Genomic DNA, 20,491 nt, shown 5'->3' on the forward strand with positions numbered 1-20,491 from the left:
CGAGATGATGCAAATGCCCAAACTTGGCGTCCAGGAAGTCGCTCACTTTACGTCTGCTTTGTCTCTACAGGTGTCAGGGTCTCTGCTTGGTTTTGCATGCTGCGAGGAGTATCTCCTTTGTTCGGTTCGGGGCTGGAGGCGGTAATGCGAATAGCGGCTGTATGTACGGCGTGATTGCAATGTCAGCTCATGTTCAACTTGCCTCCTGGTATTCGCTTTATTCATCGCTTTTCGGACTCTGGATGTTGCAAATGGCTGACGCGTCAGCAAAGTCCTAGAGCGGCCGTTGTATCACATGTGACGAAGCAGATCGACGGCTCCTAGTTTTGATCGGTCATCTCGGCGAATCGAAGATTCTTGATGTTCGGCATGTAGTTCGGTCCTTTGTGCATCTTCGTCAGTATAGTCAGGATTTCCTTCTGACTCGCTGGTCAGAATGCTTGCCTGTAGCACTTGATACGGGAGGAAAGATTCATCAGATTGTAACAAATAGATTCGTAAATGCTCATGAAACGCCTATACCCCTTCTTCCGTTCATGTCGTTAGGCCGCCAAGTATCCTCCGCTTTGGTCCCTGGGGGCAGGTAATGCGAGCCCTGTTCAGACGTCCTACGATAGCCCGAACTACCAGAATCGTCATGTCTTTTCTCATCTCGTGATTCGTGAAAACCAGGCATTGGATACGCTCCGGTATCCGGTATGGATGATGGACTGGCAGTGTAGACTGGTCGTGACTTGACATCTGTAGCCAATGGGAGTAGGGGACCGCTGTTCTTGGACTGCAAGGCCTTTGCGCGTTTATCTGCTTTCGCGGCGTCGTGCGTGCGGTCGTAGAGATATAGACCCACGAATGTGAGCACAAAACCAAAGGCTTGGACTTTTGTCATGGGCTTGCCGAACCAGACAACAGCGAACACAATGACAAAGACGCGCTTGATTAAGCTGGCAACCGAGTAAGTAACTGGTGACACCATAGATAGCAAGACAAAGGCTACAATGTTCTGTCCAAAATGGAAAGTGCCGTTGAAAAGAAACTCGAGTAGCAGACGCCCGTGATCTAAAGCTTCAGGGTGGTCTGATAGCTCGATAGAAGCGTCATGCAGAAAGTCAAAGATAAGAGTAAACCCTTCGGACCAAAGCCAAAGTGGAAGAGTAAAGAGAAAGGCTAGGCCAGAGGAATAACAGAGGAGGTTCAGTTTATCCGGTTTGGTGAACTTGTTCGGCGGGAGGCCGTCTTTCTCAGCAGCTGCGGCGTCGTTGAAGATTTGTTTGGAGACGATGTTCTGAACAACGAAGAGGATGGCGCTGGCAAAGGCGGACATCAGGCCGATTAGATTTGCATTGAAATCGGCCGAACATGCCAGTATGACTCCTAGAGTGAGTGGGATGAGAGAAAGGTATGTGGGTAGCGAGTACTGGATCTTGAAGAAAATGCTGTATGCCATGACGGTCAAGAGCGGCGAAAGTCCCTTGATAGTGTGTACCAACGAAACAGGTATCCTTGACGTAGCATCGGCGCTCAGAATGTGTCCGCCGATCTGAAAGCATGTCAAGGGCAGCGTCGCCATGATCAGCTCCTTGGATGGGGTACGAATGCCGTACTTCAGGAAAGGCATCGTCTGTTTTAGGCGTGGGTATTTCCTAGCGAACATGGCAAGTATCAAGCACCAACCGGACACGAAAGCGAATTGGACGGTCGTGAGGGTAATGGGCTTTGGTAGGGCGGTCAGGATGGCCTTGGAAGACATGTTGGTGAAGATGGAGGTCATGTACCACACACCGCAGAGCACCTGCGCCTGTTAGCCATAGGCCATAGCAAACCATGCGTATGGCGACCTACAATGAGCTTTGGCGATAGCGGGGCCTTGAGCGCGTCTGCAAGTTCATGCGCATTCTGGCTGACACTGCCCTTTCGCGTCCGTATAGTCCTGAAGGCCTCTGACAGGCTCTTCTGTCGTCCATGTCTGTTTGAAGAGGTCGATGCTGAGCCGTTGATGCCCCCGAACCTAGCCTCTTTGCGCGGATGCCACCTGTCGCCTGGTATCGTACTGCCATTCGTCTGCGCTGCGTGGCTAGGACTGGCAGAGCGCGACGACGTGTGACCGTATATGTGGTCTTCCTCGGGCGTGGGCAGTAGATCGGGCTGGAAAGCGGGAAACTTGAAGGTAGCGTTGGGACTTGGGTCCCGCGCCAACGGAGGCGTCATGACGACTGCGGGATGCAAGGTGGTTGGGCTGTCGTAGATGTATTCGCTACGCCATGGGGAGGGAACCGATGCTGCAGGCGACTTGTACTATATGCGCGGAACCGTGGCGCACTCCTGCTACATGTACGAGCACAAGGGTGGCACAAGCAGCGGTAGCGATGGAGGGGTACCGTGGATCGTCGCGAAGGATTATCCCAAGGAGCGTGGTGTTGAAGGCAAGCGTCGCAATGGATCCGTAATTAGCGGAGAATTGTCTGGTTAGTGACATACGCGTTCCGGAGGCGGTTCGGATCTGATAGCTAGGGCAGAAGGCGACAGGGATTCCAAACCACCGGCCATCGTCAGCCAAGCTCTGTCCACGAACCCTTCACCACCTGCTATGTCCGGTAGAGATCTTCTGCCGCGATAACGTTGCTTTTCAAAACCGCCATCTCTCCTTCTCGTCATGTATCGAGCCTCTGTATACACCAGAACATGTTCGTTCCCATGAGCCGGCCGTCGCTGCCGCACCTCCTCTGTACTTTCCTGTTCCTGCTGCAATTGGGTCGTGCTACGGAACATGAGCCGCTCGTGGCCCCACTAGCAAGCCGACACGAGAGTGCCTCCTTGTTTTCCTTCAGCGATACATGGCACGTCCTGGGGCCTTTTCAGATGGGAACTCGAGGTACGTCATCGCCTACCGTAGCCTGGAGACGATATACCGACATTTTGTAGAGGCGACATGGGGCGCAGATCCACTCGAGTACTATGGCGGCTTCAGAAACCTCCAATATGACCCCAAAGCAACATTCCGAAGCTCGTTGCCCACTAACGGAACCGCATCGTGGAATGTCACCCAAGCCGTGAGGACCATGAGCGATGCTACGTCGGCCAACGCCTCCTTGAGTGTGGCCTATTCAAACGTTGACTGGGACTTCCTGAAGGTCGTATATGGATGGGCTGCCGTGCAATATCAGGCCTGGGCTCGTGGCGAACTTCACGTCGGCGGCAACGAGACTCAACACCTAGTCTTACACACAGATACTATTCTGGAATTCTGGGTGGATGACCAGCACTACTTTGGGGGAGATTTCTATACTTTTCGCAAGGCGCCTCCTGTTCTGCATCTCCAACCTGGCTCGCACAGAATTGACATTCGTCTAGCTCGCGACGTGAGAGCTTTTGGTGGTATTCTGGAGCCTACCATTGATGTTGTTGTTGACGTGCAAAAGGCCATGGGATCTTTGGAGCTTGCAAAACCTGGTATTCTAGTGTCCGATGTCGTCGACGGAAAGCTTGCCTCGTCAATTGGATCAGTGTACTTGAGAAATACCGGGGAAGAGGAAATTGAAATTCTGAGCATTCAGCACTCAAGTGTGAGCCTTTATGTCTCTTTCGCGGAGTTGGCAATGGGCGCACAGTCATTGTTACGCAAAGATACTGATATTGCTGACCAGGGAAATCCTAACACGTCGAGTGACTCGCATATGTCCAACATTATTGTTCCTGGTCAAACGAAATCCATCGCCTTCAATATCACTCTCCATGGTAGCAACACTTCATCTGTGGATTACGATATTACATATAAGACAGTTGGTGGTACGCGCCAAAACATCCTACGTGCGTCCCAAACTCTGAACCATATCGGTCTTTACAGGCCCCACAAGGTCACATTCCTCCACCCTGGTGGCATGGCTTCGTACGCCATGCTTCGACCCCCAGCAAAAAATGCAACATGCCCATCAGGACAATTAAAACTACCCGTATTGCTGCAACTCCACGGAGCAGGCCTCGAGGCTGACAACCCTATGGTTACTGGCGCCCTGGATCCGGTTTCTGACCTCTGTGCTTGGGTACTGTTTCCTACTGGTGTCACACCGTGGTCCGGTGACGACTGGCACAACTGGGGCTTCGCCGATGTTGAAGCGGCAATTGCGGCAATTCCAGACTGGATCGACAACAATCGCTGGACAGGCTACGATGTTGATACGAACCGTTGGATAGTCTCAGGACATTCCAATGGCGGACAGGGTACTTGGTTTGCCCTTACTCATAGACCTGACAAAGTGCTCGCTGCAGCACCAGTCTCCGGTTACGCCAGTATCCAGATGTACGTGCCATATCACTTGTGGCAAGCTGCAGATCCTGGTCGCACAGCGGTCGTCAGTGCATCCATCAACAGCTATCGTCATGAGATGCTCATGCCCAACGCGCATGGCATACCCGTTCAACAACAGCATGGTGAAATTGACGACAATGTTCCAGCATATAATTCCCGCCTACTGGCAGAACAGTTGTTCCGTACTGGAGTTAGCCCCGGAGTCATTGGAGCCAAAGCCAGATACAACGAAGTGGCAGGGCAAAATCACTGGTGGGATGGTGTCATGACGACACCCGAGTTAGTAAACTTCTATTATACCCAGACAAATAATGACGATACCCTGCCGCGGAAGATGCAACATTTCCTCATCTTGATCGGCGACCCTGGAGACATGGGTAGTAAGAATGGGATTCAGGTAAAACAGTTAGAGGACCCAGGACGCTATGGCAAGGTTGGTGTTCGAGGGCACGTTATTAAGACGTCCAATGTCCGAAGTCTTGAGTTTAATCCCACCATCTGGAAGGAGTCGGTCACAATCGATGGGCAAGACTTGAGTCTAGCTGAGACAATAGCGGTGACTATCTCTCCCATCAGTGTTTACAAGTCAGGTGATGGCTGGACCATCGGCACGCGTACTACAGACTCCACGCGACCTGAGAGGACTGGCCGACAGCTGGGCTCTATGACCGCTATCCTTCGTACCCACGGGCCATTCATTATCCAGCACCCAGGCTCTGCTAATTCATCTCGCCTTGCGTTGCAGGTTTCACGCAATTTACACCAGTATTTCCAAGCAAACACTTACATTCTTTCCTCCGCATTGGACCGTCCTTCTCTGAACCTCACTGGCAACATCATCACTTTAGCAACAGGCTCCAGTCTCGAGGCTAGTCAGACAGATTTCCCAATCCACGTCGGCAAGTACGGGATCACCATACGGGGTTACCGGGAACAAGAACATCGATACGGCCAGGAAGCTAGAGCTGCTGCATTCTTGCGACCACTTGGAGGCGAGCGTCTTGAGCTTGTCGTTTGGGGTGCGGATGATGAGGGGTTACGACAAGCGTCTCGGATGGTCCCTATGCTGACGGGTGTCGGACAGCCTGATTTTGTGGTCTTCGGTGAAAGCGCAAAGTGGAAAGGAATCGAGGGCGTGTTAGCCATGGGCTTTTTTGACTCTGACTGGGAGGTCGCTCCAAGTAGTATCATAGAAAGCGAATGAGCGATACAGGGATTCAAGCCTGAAGAGGCAGTATCTGGTTGCGGGTAGCAAAGGCTCAACAGCTCTCGTCAGGCTTGTGAGGTGCATATTTTGTACTCTAGGGCTACGGCGAGCGCAATGTCTCAGGAAGTAGGTTGATCTGATTCAGTCCCGACATTCGACTTTTCCGTCTTCTGTGCGGAATCTGTCTTTTCGGGCACAATGCTCTTTCCGTTTGCTGGTGAAGACGAATGCGGAACGTCCCGACGCGACGCGCCTCCCTATAGTTGCGCTCACCTAGTCTGCCGAGAAGTTTCCATTGCTGTCACCCCACTGCCCTGACTCCTCTTGACTTCGCTTCAGTCTCTTCCTTCTACTCTGCTGTCGTTCTTTCCTCACAACGACACCTTCTGTGACCTACTGATTTATGTGCATTTGAGCTGTTCTCTCGTCGCTTCTGCATCTACTTTGGCTATATACGTCGCCAAACGAGCCACGCTGAGCCTTCGTCCTGCATATTATCTGCACATTTGCCCAATAACCCCAGATTTGTTTCAAACCGCCTTCGGAACTGCAGTCTTCACCATATAGCTTGGAGACAACTGCTGCCTCCCGGATCTAAACCATCTACCCACACTTCCAAGCTCTACTACCATGAGCTTCAACATAACTTCCGACGGTTCTCCTACACCCCGCAAGGGCCCCAATCGATTCGCCATGGCCGGAGACCTTAGGATTGACACTTCGCCAGAGGTACTGGGCCAGGCGGTAGGCAGCATGAGCCTGAACCAATACCCATTTGCCTTCCAGCGTGTTTTTGGCTCACCGTTGACGTGCAATACACAGGGCATGAAGCGACCACTCGGTCCTTCTACCCTGGGCAACCAGCTTCCGCTGCAACAGCACAGCTCGTTCGACGGCTATAAGGTCAGTCAAACTAGCATCTATTATAGGCTCACCGTCACTAGCTTCCATAGCGCCCAAACTGACCTATACAGAAGCCCAAGATGGAAGCTCACGAAGAGTCGGCTGTCATGGACTCGCTCCTACAGCGGCTAAACGGTCGCTCCCCTCCGCAAGACCCGTACAGCTCGTCCAGCGGATCCATTCCCATTACGCCAGCCACAGACGAGTTCACTTCTACCCCACCTACCGAGATGGACAGCTCCATTGTCCTCGTCGAGGCCAGCGAATTGCAGAAGCTGAAGCTGGAATTACAGGAGGCTCGCAACGAAGTCAACCGCGTCAACCAGGAGATGCACAGTCACCATGTAGCCCGGTCGACCATGGAGCACCTGAGCCAATCGTCTGAGGCTGATTACAGCTATCCGGGCGATGTCACTGAGCAGACTCTCACGAGTTTGCAGAACAAGTTTAATGCCTCCACCAGGAGCAATTACGGCTGGGGCAATGAAGCTGCTCGTCCGGCCTACACCGGCAGTAATAGCTTCGGACCCCCATATCAGGCCCAGACGCAACCTCAGGTCCAGCCCCGACCACAACCCCCACAGTCAGGCTATCGCCGCAACGGTTTCTTGAATGAACCCACACACTTCCCTCTCGACCAGAGCTTCCGCAGTAATGGTATGTCCACCAGTTTCAATGCTGGCATGGGTAACAGCATGCCGAATCCCATCGGCATCGGCAGTAGCTTCAACAACAGTATGGGTGTTGGCATGGGCAACGGGTTGAGTAACCCACCTAGTCGACCTAGTTCAGCCTTCGATTCAGGCTACAACCAGTACGCTATGCCACCCATGTATCCCATAGGCCATCCAGCTCCGATTGGCACCATGGCCAGCAGACTATCGCCTGACGCAAATGAGTTCAACGTCCAGAACAGCATGGGGCCATCACCTTGGAACTCCCAGGTCAGTCATCACTACGACATATCGAACCTTGGTATTTACTGACATGACCTAGACCCAAAGTGAGTCAGGTACTTCACAGTACGTCCCCTCAGTTGAACCGATGAATTATCGTCGCCTATTGGACCGCAATATGAGCTGCAACTGGAAATACATTGTCGATAAGATCATTTGCAACAACGACCAACAAGCATCTATCTTCCTTCAGCAAAAGCTCAAAGTAGGCACACCAGAGCAAAAATATGAGATCGTGGAGGCCATCATCTCTCAAGCCTACGCTCTAATGGTTAACCGTTTCGGCAACTTCCTGGTACAGCGATGCTTTGAGCATGGTACGCACGAGCAAGTTATTGCTATCGCCCAAGCCATCCGCGGAAATACTCTTGCTTTGAGTATGGACGCGTTCGGCTGCCATGTCATCCAGAAGGCCTTCGACTGTGTTCCGGAAGAGTACAAGGCAACCATGGTCCATGAGCTACTCCGCCGCATTCCAGAGACTGTCATTCACCGATACGCATGCCATGTCTGGCAGAAGCTCTTTGAACTCCGTTGGAGCGACTCTCCACCCCAGATCATGCGTTATGTCAACGAGGCTCTGCGCGGCATGTGGCATGAGGTCGCATTGGGTGAGACAGGTAGTCTGGTCGTACAGAACATCTTCGAGAACTGTCTTGAGGAAGACAAGGTATGTTGAGATACTACTAAGCATGTGTTCCCATCAGTACTAAATCGAACAGCGTCCCTGCATCAACGAAGTGCTCGCAAGTATCGATGTCATCGCTCATGGTCAATTTGGCAACTGGTGCATCCAGCATATCTGTGAGCATGGCGCGCCTGCTGACCGCAGTCGTGCCATCGATCATATTCTCCGTTTCAGTACAGAGTATAGCATGGATCAGTACGCTTCCAAAGTCATTGAGAAATGCCTCAAGATTGGTGGTAATGAATTTTTGGATCGGTATCTGGACCGCATATGCGAGGCTCGCCCTGATCGTCCGCGTATGCCCCTTATCGACAGTAGGTTCCAGATTACTCTCTCGGTGTGAATGGTTGCTAACTCTTCGAAGTCGCTGGTGATCAGTTCGGCAACTATCTCATACAGTATGTCTTGACAAACAGTAGCACACAACATCGCGAACTCGTTGGTGGCCACATTCGCAAGCACATGGTCTCTCTTCGCGGCTCTAAGTACGGATCTCGTGTAGCCATGCTCTGCTGTAACCCTGCTCTTGCGACGCGCCCAGGACCTCCAGCAGGTATGCTTCCCCGCTATGGCAACCCCGCACCGCGCCCCAGTTTTGGCGCTTTCCGTTGAAGGCATGTTTACCAATCCACATGTCTTCGTCCACATGCGTATCGTTGGGTATTATCAGCCAGTGCACCGCTCGCTCGATCTCGTAAAAGGTATCGTGGATATGCCCAAAAGCTAAGATCAATGTCGAAAAAATTGTCGAAAACCATTGGCTTAAGACGAAAAATACGCATTTCCTACAGTTGGCTGGGATAACATCGACTCCTGCACACCTTATTACGACAGATCCTTTCTTGTTTATCCCAGCATTTTCATAGGGCCTGGAATACTTGGTAGCGTTAGCGTGGGACATGCTGGAGAAGACGATATGGTGAACAGTCAACTGAATTGTACCTACATACTTATCCATCTTTCCGAAGCAGGCTGATTCAACGGTAATACAGTTACGGTAATGCTACCATCTGATGTATGCACTCTCCGATGGAATGAAAGCTTAATAGACCTCACCTCTAATGTTGACTGTAATGCCTCAGGAAAGGTCACTAGCATTAACGTGCTGTCGGAAACTGCTACATGAACATTAAAAACAGGAGTTGCCACTCATTTTGTTGTCAAAGTTAATGTGCGGAGCCGCTCGGTGAATCGTGGAGTTCATGCGGGTTTCGGTGGCAACTCGGACACGGTCGGAAAGGTGTTTTGCACGTGTTGGTAGAACAAACTTCGAGCTTTGCAAAGAACTGCGAGCCCTTGCATCAGGTACCACGTTCTGGAAAGGCCGGACGACCATGTGTTGAGGAGAAGGAAGGTTGGCCGCAGCTCTGCAAAGTGTGAGCAGTGCGAGCGGCGAGCGGCGAGCGGCAATTGAGGAGATGCCGCTTCGGCGCAAAATCCGAACAGCATGCGACGTGCGACATCTTGCCGACAAGGAGCAAACCAGGGATGCATTGCTCACAAGCTTACAGAGTCTTACTTAGCGGCTACTTGCATATTGGAGTCAAGGGTGAGTAAGTAACGCGTAGCATGATGCAGTTTCGGAGATACTTGGAGGAAGAACATGTTGGAAGCATGTGATGATTGGTCGCATGACGCTGGGAACACATCCCGTAACGGGGCAAATATTCTTCATCCAGTACCAATACGCGAGCAATGAAGCAAGAGCAGATTGAATCGCTAAAGAAGATTTGCTCAATCGATCATGCATCGGTGACCTGATCTCAGCGCGCACGATAATCGGCCCAGCCTGGAGGATGTAGGGCTAGGCAGGGCCTGCCGAAGGCACTTACCTCATCATCATAACCCGCACTTGTCAACGTGGGTCTAGCGGCGCCGGAAGTTCGGCGACGTCACCATGGTGTAGTTTTGAGCGTTGCGTTATCTCTTATTAAGTCGCCGCATGCGCCGTCATATTTTATATGTAATTCCAGACTCCGTACACGTACTCATCCAAGTTCCCCAACACCTGGTGTAACCAAACGTCAAGTTTTCAACAGCCGCTAAACTCTCACGACAAACCAACACACTTGCACCCCAAATCAAAGCAATTTCCACTTAAGACAAAATGAAGGTTCTTACCAAGGAAGAGGAGGAGGCGCATTACAAGTAAGACCCACGCATGAAGGGCAATTGTGGAAGTCGTACTGACAAGTTGAAGTGCCACAGTCAAGGGCGGATCAATCGGTGGTATCATTGGTACGGCGGTAGGCGCTGCAGGTGTCATGGCTGCGAGTAGAAGATACCACTCCTTCAGAGCGCTCACCGTCCCGTTTCGAGCTTTCTTGGTCGCTTCAACAGGAACATTCGTTGGTGAGTTCCCGCACGCCACACTGTAAGACTCCAGAACTCGTATCCTAACAATGCTACCCCACAGCTGTCATTGCCGCCGATCGAGCCTCCGCAGCATACGATATCGAACACACACCCGAAAAGAAGCGCCAAGTTGAACGTGAGAGGGAGCGCGAAGCCCTCTACGAACAGAACAGAACCGCTTTCGAGCGTGCGAAAGACTGGGCGACCGAAAACCGATACCCACTTCTCTTCGGTTTCTGGATTGCCTCCATGGCTGGCTCATGGCACATGGTTAACCGCAACCCATACCTGAGCGGATCACAGAAGCTAGTGCAGGCGCGTATGTACGCACAGGGTGGCACACTGGCGGCGCTGCTAGGCAGCTTTGCGATTGAGGGTGCGGATGCAGCGAAGGGCAAGGGAAGGTGGGAGACAATCAGGGTTATTGACCCGAATGATCCCGAGCACAAGCATGTTATTGAGAAGAAGATCCATCACGAGAGATATGCTGGCGAGGACCAGTGGAGAGGTATGTGCACGTTTATTGGATTGTATATTGGAAACAGCGAGCTAATTCAATAATTCAGAGATGGTAGAGGCCGAAGAGCAACGCGAGAAGGAGCGCAAGGCTGCTGCGGCAGGCAAAGAGCACCAGGCGAAACAGCATCAGCATGCTGCTGACAAGAAGGAGGAGAAGGCCGAGAAAGAAGAAGACCAGAAGAAGAAGAACAAGGCTTAACCATGGGTTGACCTCATTTCCTACACCGACTCACGACGACCTCGAATACCTCTATTCTTCCGATCGGCCCATGATTCGGTCTATCCCTTGTCTTTTAAGAGCTCCATCATCATTATTGGCGTTTGGATGAAAATCAATCTGCGGCACTTCTCCGTGTACCTACTACGTCTGTATGATTAGGGCGTGTCCTGGTGGCTGGATTGCGAAGCGGCGTCCGCGTTGTATGCAGATATGAGCGCATTTTATCGTACCTATGTAAATCAGTTTCCATGCCATGTCATTGTGCCTGAGGGGTCTTTCATCACAATTGCACAATTTTGTGTAACTTTTGCGCGTTATTGATTTTGTTTTGCCCAGCCCTACAGCCTGCACACGATCAATTCTCAGGGTCCATCATGACGTCTGCGTTCCTGGGTTGGTGCATCAAGCACGTCACATGCTTTCGTGATGAAGCTAATAGGTGCATACATGCTGTAGGACTCCTCGTTTCATGTGAAAAGTAACTGCTTACCGGGATTCTACTTTAACTAAGATTACGAGTACTACTACTACTTCAACCTCAGTTTCACCCTTGTACCCTGGTTAGAGTCAAGCGGTCGGCTCTACCCGGTTCGAGCAACACAGATATGAGCCAATCGGATATACCACGAACGCTGGAGTCAATATCGCAGACGCTCATACCGAACACTAATCTTGTTCATCCACCCAAAAAACCTCAAGATGCACAACTTACAGCGACCATCGCAGACTTACACGTCCATCCTACTATCGAGACACTGTTGCATATCCTGAACCACGATTTGCCCTCTGCACACTTCCTAGTGCGGCACATGCAGGCACCGCCAGCTGTGGAAGGAATGTTGCTCCATGGTATCTTGCACCGTGCGGAAGGCGACTTTGACAACGCAAGAGCATGGGTAGGCGACGTGGCAGACGCATGTGAAGGTTACCAGCCCAAGCATAAAGAAGAAGGTCAGAAGCTGGACGCTGAAGTCGCGAAACAAGTTGGCAGCAACTCTTCCATCTCTGCTTCGCTCATCGAGTTCGTCTACGGCGACCAGGAGCCTAAGAGTCTGATTGACGCCGTCGAAGAGTATCGAAGCAAAAAGAAAGTTGAGAGGGTAAATGATGAGGATGGCATCGAGAACAGGATAAGGGCCGAGGCGGAGAAGGTGCTGGAGTGGTGCAAGAATAAATTTGGAGACGGAGTATTTGACGATGCGACAAAGGCATGGGTTAAGAATAGCGAGGAAATTAGCAAGATCAGCGGAGACATGGTGAGTGGGGGAAAGGGACATAGAAAGTTCTGAAAGCGTGGATGGTAGCATAGTGATAGAGTGGCATGTATGGTGGGGTAGATGTAATTTCTCTCCTGCTGCTGCTGGAGCTTTGCGTTGAGCAAGGACGTCTAGAGCGATCGATACGGCGATCTCCCAGATTTCGGTAGCTTGTCGGTAGCTATCTAAGGACACGTTTATCTTCAGGAACCTCATGTCAAGCGATCCAGTGATAGTACCGGCGAGACGGGTGCCAAGAAAGGATGGTTTGGTCCTGCCCTCGATGGCAACGTGCATGCCCACTACCGCACACAACCAGGGTTCTGATGGCGCTCCACGGGGCAACAGCACGCGGGAATTCTGAGCAGGAATGTCTCAGAAGCCGGTATACAAACAGGGTGAATGATGCAGCCAGACCGTCATCTGTACGGCAGTAACCACCACCTGGGCTTAAGCGAGGATGCGGGCCAGGGTGCAGCGACGAATGGCGGCGAGGCACTCGAGAAGCGGTCGGCCTGTGACATCAACGGCCAGCTTTCACCCCTAACAACGCCATATTCTTCCCGCACCACGTGCAGCTCTCGGCTGGACTGTACACGCAGAAATCATGGCCGACGAATCCCTCAAGCCCAACGGCCAGAGCCGTCCGAGCAACGTCAAACACCACACATCGCCGTCTCTCATGATGAACTCCCACTTTGCCGGTGTGGGCGAGAATGCCGACAAAGGTGCCTACGAACATGGCATCCAGGTCATTGACGAGGACAAGATGTTCAAGTATGTCTTCTGGCTGTGCAGGCAATTGGGTAGCAGAGTAGAGGGCTAATGGCAACTCGCTGTGCAGCACAAACCTATCCACATATCTCGGCATTGAGAAGGTTATCCCCTCGGGCTTCAACTACCACCTCATATCCGTCTTTGGCTCGCAGTCCACCGGAAAATCAACCCTCCTCAACTACCTCTTCGGCACCCAGTTCGGCGTCATGTCCGAGCAGGAGCGTCGCCAGACCACAAAGGGAATATGGATGAGCAAGAACAAGCGGGAGGAGGGTGGCTCCCACATGGCGGAAAATATCCTGGTTATGGATGTCGAGGGTACCGACGGCAGAGAGCGAGGAGAGGACCAGGACTTTGAACGCAAGAGCGCCCTCTTCGCGCTTGCCACGAGCGAGGTCCTCATCGTCAACATCTGGGAACACCAGGTCGGGCTGTACCAGGGTGCCAACATGGGCCTGCTCAAGACCGTCTTCGAAGTCAACTTGCAGCTCTTCGTCAAAGACAGCAAGTACGTTTGTTGACCACGCTAGACTCATCCCATGCTGACAACCACGCAGGTCCACACCCAGGTCCCTCCTGTTCTTCGTCATTCGCGACCACATCGGCACGACACCCCTCAAGAATCTACAAAACACCTTAGTCCAAGACCTGTCCAAGTTGTGGTCGACCATCTCAAAGCCCAACGGCCTGGAGAACTCGCGGATAGAAGACTACTTCGACTTCGCCTTCGTCGCTCTACCACACAAGATCCTACAACCGGAAAAGTTCGAGGAGGCAGTCACACAGCTTAGCACGCGATTCAAGGAGGGATACAACGACCCCAGGAAGAGCGGGCTCATCGACGAGTCGACGGCACCTATCTTCCTGCCACAGTACCACAGACGGATCCCCGCAGATGGTTTTTCCGCATATGCCGAGGGCGTATGGGATCAGATTGTCAACAACAAGGACTTGGATCTGCCCACGCAGCAAGAGCTGTTGGCTCAGTTCCGTTGTGACGAGATCTCGCGGGAGGTCCTGGTTGCCTTCGACGAGAAGATCACGCCACTAGAGGACAAGCAAGCCGAAGATGCTCGGATAGGGAAGCTCTCTGTTATAGCCGACCTCGGCCCTGCCATGAGCGCCGCACGAACCAAGGTCTTTAAAGATTTCGATACGAATGCGAGCCGATACCACAAAGGCGTCTACAAGCGGAAGCAGGCAGAACTTGAAGGCAAGGTAGATTCACGGTTGAAGGCTCTGTTCCAGAAGCAACTCACAGCTGCTCACAAGTCTGGGGTGGAATCCTTCAGCGAGGCCGTCAGTGCGGCGGTCAAGAGCGGTCAGAAGAAGGGCACCTATGACTTTGCACAAATTGTCGATTCAGAGAAGAAGCAGGCACTTGCCAAGTTTGAAGAGGATGCAAAAGCCATGGCTATCGAAGGTGCGGCCTGGAGCAGTCACGAGAACGAGTTGAAAATCTACAAGAAGGAGCTCGACGACGTATCTGGCCGTCTGCGCAAGGAGGAGATGAGACGGTTGGCCACACGTATCGAGCGCTGGGTACGATCACGATTGGATGAGTCTGTCGGTCTTGAATTCAACAAGCTCGGATCCGGTCGAGGCGGTTCTGGCGCGCCCGAGCATGGGGAGCGACCTCCGACAGAGAAAGATCTGTGGGACCGTGTCTGGACCATCTTTACCGATACTGTTTCAATGGCTGAAAAGCGATTCACCGATCGCGCATCGAGCTTCGATGCTAGTTCCGACGAAGTTGAGGTCGGTCTGTGGAGGTTACGGCGCAAGTCGTGGGCTGTGCTCCGCGCAAAGATTGATGAGGAAGTTATGGAAGGTAACATCCTGTTAAAGCTAAGAGAAAACTTCGAAGACAAGTTCCGCTACGACGAGCATGGCGTCCCAAGAATATGGCGGCCCACAGACGATATCGAAGGCATCTACACCAAAGCCCGAGAGTCGACAATCACTGTCATTCCACTACTCGCTCGTTTCAAGTTGGCCAAAACATCGAGCCCTCCACCACTCGACGCCTGGATCGGCGAAGCACCCGCCTCGGTAACGCCCGCAGATGAAGACGACTTGACACCCATTGGTGGTCTAGACGATGAAGAGGGCAAGACCCTGGAAGAGGAGATGACGATTCTCTCCGACGCCAAGCAAGCCGACCTTCTTGTCCGCTTCAAGAAGACTGCAGATGGTGTCTATGTGGAAGCCAAGCGTAGCGCGATTGGTGGTATCACACAAGTTCCGTTGTACTTCTACGGCTTACTCCTCGCGCTGGGTTGGAACGAGATAGTAGCTGGTAAGTTCCCTTGTCGTCCCTTCTCTCCGCTATTTGTCGACTAACACTTCCCAGTTCTTCGCAACCCAGTATACTTCATCTTCCTCATCCTCCTCGCTGTCGGCGCCTACGTAACCTACACTCTCAACCTATGGGGCCCCATGGCACGAATGGCCAACGCTGCATCGCAGCAAGGTCTTGAAGTTGGCAAGGAGCGTCTTCGTACCTTCCTTGAGAGCTCGGATACAGGACGCCAAGCTATGGCTATGAGCGGTGGTATGAATGACACCAGGAGACAAGAGAATGTCAGAATGGACAGGCTGAATGGGGACGGGAAGAAAAGCAAGGCTGAGGAGGAGGATCTGGATGACATTTGAGTGGGTGCTTTGCAGTGGTCTTTTGGGTAGACGCCGTTCAAGGTAGGATAAGTGAAAAGAATTGCATGTCATTGATGAGGTTGGGTTTGTGGGTTATTGATAGACTCCTAGAGGATGGGACGACTTCGTCTCCAATCAGAAGTTGAATACTTGAGCCAGGAACTTGAGGTGTCCATTGTACAACGAGCTACCAGCAGTAGCCAAAAGTTCTAACTGCATCTAAACACCGAACTTTCTGGGATCCAAGCTACCAATTTGCGCACTCTTCACATCGCCATCCCACACAAACTCACTCAACAACTTTCCGGTCGCAGGCCCGTTCTGAATACCCCAACACGTGTGTCCAGCACCCATCAACAGACCTTTCACACTGGTCTTTCCGATAAGCGGACCGCTACCTCTACTTACATTCGGCAGGTAGCACGCTTGTCTTGCTGTGACCTCACCGTCTCTCAACTCCTCTGAGATAGCGGAGACCTGCTCAACGATTTCTTGACATCGGCTCTCATCACATTGAACCAGATCAGTGGATGTAGGAAGGGGCACGAGATGGTCACCTTCGCCGCACGCGTAGACTTCCTGGTTCGGTCGAGCATAGATTTCTGGTGTGACGGTCTCGCCGCGTTTGCCGTTGCCGCGTGGCATATCTATTGAGGTGAAAAGTGCGTAGGCAGAGACGGGTCGCGAAGGGCGAATGGTGACACTGTGAGCACGGAGAGCTGAAATAGGCGAGGGCTTCCAGACTGTCCTCGTCCATGGGCCTGCCGTAAGGATAATGGTATCGGCGTCGAGTTTTGCCTCTTCGCCTGACTCTTTACTCTTGTAAGAAACAGACTTGACCGCGCCGTTCTCTTGCTCGATGTTGGTAGCAGAGCCGTAAACAATCTTGACGCCCTTCTCTTCTGCAAGCTGTGCCATACTCGTTGTGAAATGATAAGGATGCACTTGCGCCGTCGTGAGTGGTGTACCCATTTCCTCGTAGGCCTTCATGCCATCCGCGGCGACCCAATCCAAATCTTTCGGTACACCAGCAGCGCGTAGTAAACCGATCGCTTTCTGCGTCCGCTTTTGCAGGCTCACTGAGTCCTCTTTGCTCTTGCCGTTCGTTCCATCTTTGGTACCTTTGCTCTTGGCTAGAACGCCATACATGTCAACCTGACCACAGTGTACTGCTCTGTAGCCCCAACGCTCAGCGCCACCATGTTTCTCAGCTAGCTCTTGATGCAGTTTGTAACTTAGTGGAACAATGCAATTTGGGTATGCCCATAATGCTAGAAGACCACCGGCTTTCCCCGATGCACCACCAGCAATCTTAGTGGCTTCCAAAAGTGTGATGCTGTCTTTTTCTTTGTTGAAGTTTGGGTGGTGCGAAAGAAAGTATGCTGTGGTAGAGCCAATTATGCCGCCACCTAAGATCGTTAGCAAGAAACCTTCGAGACAGGTAGATCGATTGGTTCAAATTACCAATGATAACGATATTGCGTTTTTGTTGATCCGCTGCCATGATGTTTGTTAGGCGTGAAGTTGCTTTTAGCATGAAGATGTTGATGTTTTGCAAGCGTGGCGTTGATCGTTTGGCACTTTTCGGGAAGATTTAAACCGATTACTGAGATACGTCATAGTTCACATGCGTGCAAATGTTTATTAACCAGCTCTGATAACGTGCACATTATGTTGGAATCGAGATATTAATCAGCTATAATGTAACACAATAGTGATGTGAATGTCTAGACAAAGAAGGAAAATCGTACAACGGCTATAATGGAGTTGCACCGTCTCAGAAATCTCCACCCATGTCTCCCATGTCTCCCATGTCGTCGCCTCCCATATCTCCTCCACCCATATCGCCATCGTCACCATAGTTGTTCTCCACATAAGTATCGCCGCCGTCCCCGGCCATTGCCGATCCAATAAGTCCACCTGCCAGCAAACCTCCTCCTGCTCCAAGGGCCATGCCTCCCATGCCGCCTCCTCCTCCTGGACGCCTGCCACCGCCCATCATACCGCCACCCATAGGCATACCACCACCCATTGGTCGGCCATAGCCTCCTCCGCCATAGTAGCCTGCTCCACCCGCCTGGCCGTATGCTGGCTGTCCATAACCGTGCTGTTGTTGTGGGTACCCGTGCGACGATGATGAGTGTGACGAGCCAGTAGCCTTTCCAAGGATCTTGCCTAATAGACCTTTGCCTTTGCTGCCCTTGTCTTGTGTATTCGCATCGTGGTGTTGTTCTTGCGGATACGAGCTGGTGCTCTGCTGGCCATATCCGCCGTACTGCGGTGGTTGCGACTGCCCAGGCTGGTTGTAGTAGTCGTTCGATTGTCCGCGTGTATCGCTCGAGTGTCCATTGGCGCGCGCTTGTTCTTCTTCTTGTAGCCTTCTCGCAAGCGCCTCGTCCTCGCTCGTGTTCGCGTAAGGGTTATTGCTACCGAATCCTCCCTTCTCGTTCGCGGCTGAAGGATATCCACCGACAGCGCCACTTGCTGGAGGCGCATACCCAGGAGGAGCACCAGCGGGCGGGGCCTCGCCGGGAGGGTAGACAGGTTCGGTCGGCTTGTCCCATTGTGATTGCTTTGTGTAGACGTTGACGTAGAACCATTCGTTGTATTGCGGGTTCCAGACGGCTTTCCAGCCTTCCGGTACCTTGGGTGGGGGAGGGCCCTGTGAATCCAGTTAGCCATGACCACGCATCACCATGGTTGTGACCGCCATATACATACTGGTGGTGGTGCGAAATCTGCCATTATGTGGTCGATATGCGAAAATCAGGTACCAGGTTTTGGAACGAGAAAGGAGACTTTAAGACAAAGGTAGCTTCAAATCACGTATAATCAAGTAATGTCGCAATGTAAGCTGGATGGCGGGGTGATGGGCTAATAACCCAGGGCATTACGCGCGAACGGGAGCTTCGATCGAGTGCGCGTCATCGTGGCAAACGAAAGCAGCGCCACGTGCCTGCTGAGCCACAATGCGCCATGGTGTGATCACAGCTCCAGGAACATATTCCGTAGTTCCGTGTTTTGTGCGCGATGATTCGGATGGGAAAGGTGGACATGGAACGGTATTCTCTGAGAATGATGTCATTGGGTGTTCAACATGCGAACTACTCTAATGGGGAGCTAGCCCTGCATCGGTACTAGTAACGATGCACAACATCATATCCATTATTTTATATGCAACTCCTAGTCTTTAACTGTAAGGCGCGTGATACCTTCATACCCTAGAAGCTACCTTGTTGCTCTTCTTTGCTCTCTCGATAAAGTCTTCGACGCTTCTCTGCTTAAGTGGCTCCTACAGGTCGGATTCTTCTACAGGCATGCAAATGCATGCCTGTTTGTATGGCTTATCGAATGCTTCACGAATTTTTGGTGGCACATTTTGTGCAGTATCTTATGCATTAATGACAGTGAGGGTTCCGATAGGAAAGCTGAAAAGCAATGCGGAATATTATAATGCAGTTGCGCTGTGGAAGTTGAGCATTACAGCCTCAAGCTTCGGCAGCATACCTTGCGTCTTTAGTGATGGACTCAAATCTTATTAAAGCTGCTCAATTCTTTGACACAAGAGTGGTAATAGGTTATCAGCATAGCCCTGGAATCCTAGACTATAATCGTTGTTGTAGGATACGCGTCCCAGCTCAAGGTTCGACAGATGTCACTAGGCTGGTGAGAGTCTAGGATTCGGAACAGTCTAGTGAATGTAGGCTCTTCCTTTTATCAAAATTGTCTGTTCCATAGAGTCTGCCCTCGCGAGGATGCTTAAGGAAGAAGACATTGCAGTCGGATATCTGGAAGGGAAGTGGCTTAGATAACGCGACGCGCTGGCCGTGACGACGAGCAAACAAGTAGGCATTGTTGTTGGCAGAGTAAAGAGAAAAGGGGCCGGACGTTGCGCAAGGTTGGAGAATTGCAGAGGACTGACGGCGAAAATATGCAGGTTGGTAGCAGAACGTAGTATCGGTGTTAGGGGAGAGAATTCAAAAGGCCATCATGCTACAGGGCAACAATGAGAACTCTATTCAATAGCGCAGAACGAGCAATGTGGTGTTATCCATCGACGTGTTCTTTTTTAAGTGATAGACCGCAATGAACCCAGCTACGAGCATTAGAGAAGACTGAGGCAGAACCCAAGGTAGATACAGACCAGGTCTGTTGGCGTAGAAAGAAGGTTGACAAATCCAATCAGCGAGGAGATGTGGGAGAAGGTCCCGGTGTATCAGTCAACAGGCCTGAAGTCACTGCAGTCGTTGGGCCAAGCTATTCGTCAAAGCATATCGCGCGTTTGACCCAGCCCACCCAGAAACGTCGGCCGTCAAGAGCGCTTCTAAGGGCGTGAAGTAAAGGTCGACGCCATTTCGTGAGCCTCCGGCAAGGATCAAGAAAGAGCTAAGCCACAAGCCGTACTTACGAAGAGCTTGGTGTTCGTTGTAGAGTAACCATGTAACCACGTTCTTTTTGCACAGTCTTACCTATCAAGAAGCTAACACGGCTAGACTTCGTCCAGCATAGGCCAGAGATCCACTCTGTCGTATGTCCAAGAGCGGTATACCGGTGTAAGACCCCACTGCTTCATCTTGGGCACACAGGGTGACTCTTGAGGAAGGTATCCGAAAGTCATCTCGTATCGAGTGCTTCTATTGTGGCGCATATAC

At 51.8% G+C, this 20,491-nt stretch overlaps 5 protein-coding genes across 5 annotated transcripts; 3 read left to right on the forward strand and 2 right to left on the reverse strand.

Annotated features, from left to right (window-relative positions):
- Window positions 1–505: 505 nt before the first annotated feature.
- GT037_002979 (tpt-domain-containing protein) lies at window positions 506–2,205 on the reverse strand (the record flags this gene model as incomplete). Its single annotated transcript, XM_038928026.1, has 2 exons — window positions 506–1,789; window positions 1,840–2,205. The coding sequence occupies 2 exons, from the start codon at window positions 2,203–2,205 to the stop codon at window positions 506–508; spliced, it is 1,650 nt and encodes a 549-aa protein (XP_038789304.1).
- A 474-nt stretch (window positions 2,206–2,679) lies between these two features.
- On the forward strand, window positions 2,680–5,507 carry GT037_002980 (pumilio-family rna binding repeat domain containing protein; the record flags this gene model as incomplete). Its single annotated transcript, XM_038928027.1, has 2 exons — window positions 2,680–2,869; window positions 2,920–5,507. The coding sequence occupies 2 exons, from the start codon at window positions 2,680–2,682 to the stop codon at window positions 5,505–5,507; spliced, it is 2,778 nt and encodes a 925-aa protein (XP_038789305.1).
- A 633-nt stretch (window positions 5,508–6,140) lies between these two features.
- On the forward strand, window positions 6,141–8,669 carry GT037_002981 (pumilio-family rna binding repeat domain containing protein; the record flags this gene model as incomplete). Its single annotated transcript, XM_038928028.1, has 5 exons — window positions 6,141–6,413; window positions 6,485–7,357; window positions 7,410–8,039; window positions 8,092–8,371; window positions 8,422–8,669. The coding sequence occupies 5 exons, from the start codon at window positions 6,141–6,143 to the stop codon at window positions 8,667–8,669; spliced, it is 2,304 nt and encodes a 767-aa protein (XP_038789306.1).
- Window positions 8,670–10,164: 1,495 nt separating this feature from the next.
- GT037_002982 (gtp-binding protein sey1) lies at window positions 10,165–15,839 on the forward strand (the record flags this gene model as incomplete). Its single annotated transcript, XM_038928029.1, has 9 exons — window positions 10,165–10,205; window positions 10,258–10,409; window positions 10,474–10,920; window positions 11,866–12,407; window positions 12,819–12,924; window positions 12,986–13,184; window positions 13,252–13,692; window positions 13,742–15,483; window positions 15,538–15,839. The coding sequence occupies 9 exons, from the start codon at window positions 10,165–10,167 to the stop codon at window positions 15,837–15,839; spliced, it is 3,972 nt and encodes a 1,323-aa protein (XP_038789307.1).
- Window positions 15,840–16,058: 219 nt separating this feature from the next.
- On the reverse strand, window positions 16,059–18,584 carry GT037_002983 (fad dependent oxidoreductase; the record flags this gene model as incomplete). The annotated part of the gene is made up of 4 exons (XM_038928030.1): window positions 16,059–17,248; window positions 17,304–17,366; window positions 17,631–18,501; window positions 18,561–18,584. 4 exons carry the CDS (start codon window positions 18,582–18,584, stop codon window positions 16,059–16,061), a joined length of 2,148 nt encoding a protein of 715 aa, XP_038789308.1.
- Between the last annotated feature and the right edge of the window lie 1,907 nt (window positions 18,585–20,491).

This window comes from Alternaria burnsii (genome assembly GCF_013036055.1).
Source record: "Alternaria burnsii strain CBS107.38 chromosome Unknown 746, whole genome shotgun sequence".
In the NCBI taxonomy this organism is placed as follows: Eukaryota; Fungi; Ascomycota; class Dothideomycetes; order Pleosporales; family Pleosporaceae; genus Alternaria; species Alternaria burnsii.